Source organism: Benincasa hispida, chromosome 7, assembly GCF_009727055.1.
Source record: "Benincasa hispida cultivar B227 chromosome 7, ASM972705v1, whole genome shotgun sequence".
Classification (NCBI taxonomy): Eukaryota; Viridiplantae; Streptophyta; class Magnoliopsida; order Cucurbitales; family Cucurbitaceae; genus Benincasa; species Benincasa hispida.
In genome coordinates, this window is record NC_052355.1 from 27,134,267 (window position 1) to 27,139,011 (window position 4,745).

General features: G+C 43.4%; 1 protein-coding gene across 1 annotated transcript; it reads right to left on the reverse strand.

Annotated features, from left to right (window-relative positions):
• Positions 1-3,600: 3,600 nt before the first annotated feature.
• Positions 3,601-4,455, reverse strand: LOC120081040. The gene has a single exon (XM_039035719.1). The coding sequence runs from the start codon at positions 4,453-4,455 to the stop codon at positions 3,601-3,603; it is 855 nt and encodes a 284-aa protein (XP_038891647.1).
• Positions 4,456-4,745: the final 290 nt, after the last annotated feature.

The window sequence follows — 4,745 nt, forward strand, 5'->3', positions numbered from 1 at the left end:
AATTCTACCAACTCTTCAAGATTGCGCTCTGACGCAGGACTGTCAGAGGGTGGTATGGGTGGAGTAAATGGAGGGGTGCCCACTGGGGTATGAGGAACGCGTCCTTGGTTTTGCAGGTGTTTTGGCCCTTGGCTTGGGGGTAGTTTTGGGTTTTGGTTGAGGGGTCTTAGGTTTAGGTTGAGGGGTCTTGGCCGGAAGGGTAACGATGGATTTGGAGGCTTTGAAAGTGAGTTTCATGGGTACTATGGAAGGTTTCGAAACAGACGACCGCTGGGAAGAGGTGGCTCCACCGTGTGTGGGTTTAGTTAGAGCAAGGGTTTTGGTGGTTTTTCTAGGGCTCGGGGGAGGTGAAATTGAAACAGAGGACGAGGAATAGGAGCTTACCAGTGAGTCATTCCCGAAGCTCACGGTCTGGTTTTGGCTATCTGAGGCGGACGACATTGTGGCCAGAGAAGCTCGAGCGAATCGGAAGCGAGGGAGACGGAGAGGTTAGGTTTTTTTTCCTTTTTTTTTGTTTCAGAGAACTCGATAGTGAAAATAAAGAAGAAGAAGGCTTCGAATCGTTGGGTCCTTTTATAGGCTGAGAGAGAATTAGTGGCTGATGTCAGACGGCGCCTGACGTCGTAATAAATGTAAAGCTGAAGAGACGTCTCGGGTTTCTAAATACTCGAGTGTTTTTGTGTTCTCGAGACGCATCCCTTCAACTGGGCCATGCGTTAGACTTGCGTCTAATGCGTCCATTATTCCCAACTCAATTATACACAACTTTTAAATAAAAACAAAAAAGTTTCCAACTTTTATAAAAGCAAAAACAAAGAATAATCAATCTTAAAATAACCAAAAAAATAAATCAACAAACTCAAACGCATCGCAAAATACATAATGCAAAAAGGCAAGGATAGAGGAATCGTCCCTGGAATATATGGCGATGCGAACGCAGGGATACTTCGATGTGGGCCTCAACTGGCTTCGTGTAGTGCGAGAGATGACTTTTGGCATTCCAGTCCATCTTCATAGTAAGGCTTCACTCTTTGGCCGTTTACTTTGAATGCATTGGTGCCATCTTCTCGTGTTATTTCCACAGCTCCATATGGAAAGATTGTCTTAATGATAAAGGGTCCTGACCACCTGGATTTTAGTTTTCCTGGAAACAAACGCAGACGTGAATTGAACAATAGAACTTTTTAGCCAACAACAAGTTCTTTCTTACTGATGCGTTAGTCATGCCAATGCTTTGTCTTTTCTTTGTACAGTTTGTTGTTCTCGTACGCGTTCAATCGCCATTCCCCAAGCTCATTGAACTGAAGTTTGCGTTGAGCACCCGCGGCGTCCAAGTTCATGTTTAGCTTCTTAACTGCCCAAAATGCCTTGTGCTCAACCTCTAAAGGTAAGTGACAAGCTTTTCCAAAAACAAGAGAGTATGGAGACACACCTATAGGAGTTTTGTATGCAGTCCTGTAGGCCCAGAGTGCTTCATCCAGCCTCTGTGCCCAATCCTTCCACGTCGCATTGACGACTTTCTCCAGGATAGACTTGATTTCTCGATTTGATACTTCCGCTTGACCATTTGTTTGTGATTGGTAGGCAGTGGCGATCTTGTGCCTGACATTATATTTTACAAGTAATTTGGAAATGATGTGATTAATGAAGTGCGTACCTTCGTCGCTTATGAGGGCTCTTGGCGTCCATAGTGTGTAAAGATGTTTCTGGTAAGAAACTTAGATACAATGGACGCATCATGCCTAGCATAGGCTACTGCTTCTACCCACTTAGATACATAATTTACTGCAAGTAGGATGTACTGTTGGCCACAGGACAGGGGAAAAGGTCCCATAAAATCTATGCCCCAAACGTCAAACAGCTCAACTTCGAGAATATTGTTCAAGGGCATTGCATCCCTTGAAGAAATATTCCCGGTGTGTTGACAGGGTTCACATTTTCGAACAAACTCCCTCGCGTCTTTAAAGACGGTGGCCCAAAAGTATCCGCTTTGAAGGACCTTCGCTGCAGTTCTTTGCCCACCGAAATGCCCTCCGTAAAGAGAGTCATGACACTCAGCTAAGATGCATTGTGTCTCCTCCTCCAGAACGCATCGACGCATTATGGAGTCAGGGCCTTGTTTATATAGAAATGGTTCATCCCAAAAATAAAACTTGTTGTCATGAACTAACCGCTTCTTTTGCTGAGAGTTGAAGTTCCTAGGGAATTGCTTGGTGGTTAAATAATTGACTATGTCCGCATACTATGGTTCTCTGCCTTCAACTCTAAACAGGCTTTCATCAAGAAATGAGTCCTTGATTTCACCTTCTTATGCTTGCATTTCTTGATTCTCTAGCCTAGACAGGTGGTCAGCCACCTGATTTTCTGTTCCCTTTCTGTCCTGGATTTCAATATCAAACTCCTGTAGCAGCAGCACCCATCTTATCAACCTTGGCTTCGCCTCTGTTTTGCTCATCAGGAATTTTATGGCTGAGTGGTCGGTGTATATGGTGGCTGACACACCAACTAAGTAAGATCGAAACTTTTCAATGCCAAACACTACAGCCAACATTTCTTTTTCAGTAGTGGTGTAGTGTTTCTGAGAGTCATTTAATTTTTTGGACGCGTAGGAGATGGGATGTATCAAATTACCCTTTTTCTGCCCTAACATTGTTCCTACTGCCACATCACTCGCATCGCACATGAGAATAAAGTGATGCGTCTAGTCCGGTGCTATCAGTACTGGAGCTGTCGTCAACGCATACTTCAAGGTTTCAAATGGGTCAGTGCAGTCTTCATTAAAGTCATAGGGTCGGTTCACCTCTAGTAATGCGCTCAGAGGTCGCACAATCTAAGAGAATCCTCTAATGAACCGTCTATAGAAGCTGGCATGCCCTAGAAAACTTCGTAAAGTTTTAACATTTGATGGTGGTGGAAGTTTTGCTATGACATCTATTTTGGCTTCATCTACTTCCAAGCCAGCCTTAGATACTTTGTGACCTAAGAAAATTCCTTCAGTCACCATGAAGTGACATTTCTCCCAATTCAGCACCAAGTTTATTTCCTCGCATCGAGCGAGGATGGTATCCAAATTATCTAGGCATGACTGGAATGAGTCTCCAAAGACTGAAAAATCGTCCATGAAGACTTCAATGGTATTTTCTAGGAAGTCAGAGAAGATAGCCATCAGACATCTTTGAAATGTCCCGAATGCGTTACATAGCCCAAAGGGCATGCGTCTGAATGCAAATGTTCCAAAGAGACAAATAAACGTGGTCTTCTCCTGATCTTCCGGATCTATCAGAATCTGATTGTAACCAGAGTATCCATCAAAAAAGCAATAAAATTCTTTGCCCGCAAGTCTTTCAAGCATTTGATCGATGAAAGGAAGAGGGAAGTGGTCTTTCCTAGTTGCTGCGTTGAGCTTCCTGTAATCCATACAGATGCGCCAGCTCGTGACAATCCTCGAGGGTATGAGTTCATTATTGCTGTTGAATATCACGGTCGCTCCTCCTTTAATGGGAACGCATTGGATTGGACTTACCCAGCTACTGTCGGATATAGGATAAATAACTCCCGCGTCCAACCATTTTAAAATTTCTTTCTTAACCACTTCTTTCATTATGGGTTCAGCCTTCTTTGAGGTGCGATTGACCCCGACTTCCCTTCTTCCAACCTAATCTTATGCATGCAACAAGATGGACTAATGTCACGGATATCCGCAAGCGTCCAGCCTATTGCACACTTGTGCTTTTTCAGCATCTGCAAGAGAGATTGCTCATTAGGCTCTGTAAGATTTGCGAAAATGATCACAGGTAAAGTGTTGTTGGTTCCAAGGAATGCATATTTCAAGTGTCCAGGTAACTGTTTCAACTCGAGATCTGGTGGTTCTTCAAGTGATGGACGCGTTGGATTTTTTCGCCACTCACTCAGACTTGGCGGCTCCGTTTCTTTCAGATTCTCCTCCAACGCGAGGACCTCACGTACATGAGTCTCTTCTTCAGGAAACACAATACTATTTAGTTGACAATCACCACTATCTGGGAACTTTAATGCATTGAGCACATTAAACTTCACCTCTTCATTGTCCACGCACATAGTTAATTCGCCTTTATGCACGTCAATTAAAACTTTCCCAGTAGCTAAGAAGGGGCGTCCAAGGATAATTGGTACCTCCCTATCTGCTTCATAGTCCAAGATAATAAAGTCTGCTGGGAATATGAGATTGTCAACCTTCACCAGAACGTTTTCAATCTTCCCTTCTGGGTACTTAATTGTTCTGTCAGCAAGCTGAAGAGTAAATGAAGTAGGTGCTTCGCCAATCCCCAATTTCTTAAAAATTGAAAGTGGCATGAGATTAATGTTGGCTCCTAGATCGCACAATGCATGACCCACCTCCAATCCTCCTATCGAATAAGGAACTGTGAAACTCCGAGGGTCCTTCTGCTTCTTTGGTAGACTGTTGCTTACTAACATGTTACACTCCTACGTTAACGCTATTACTTCCTTCTCATTGACTCTTCTCTTCTTCGTCAAAATGTCCTTAAAAAATTTGACATATGTTGGCATCTAATCTGAAGCCTCTATAAGTGGAATGTTGATATTCAGTTGCTTTAAGAGCTCAAGAAAGCACTTGAATTATTGTTCATCATTCTTCTTCATCAGACGCCTAGGGAATGGTGCGTTCAAAGTCACCTCAGGCTTTCCCGCGTTAGACGTACTAGGTTCTGAATGGCTTGTACTCTCAGGCGTTCTTTCTTCCTAAT

What these genes read in the sequence shown, in the direction of transcription:
- LOC120081040 (XM_039035719.1), bottom strand. Translation starts at nt 4,455, where the DNA reads ATGTTAGTAAGCAACAGTCTACCAAAGAAGCAGAAGGACCCTCGGAGT.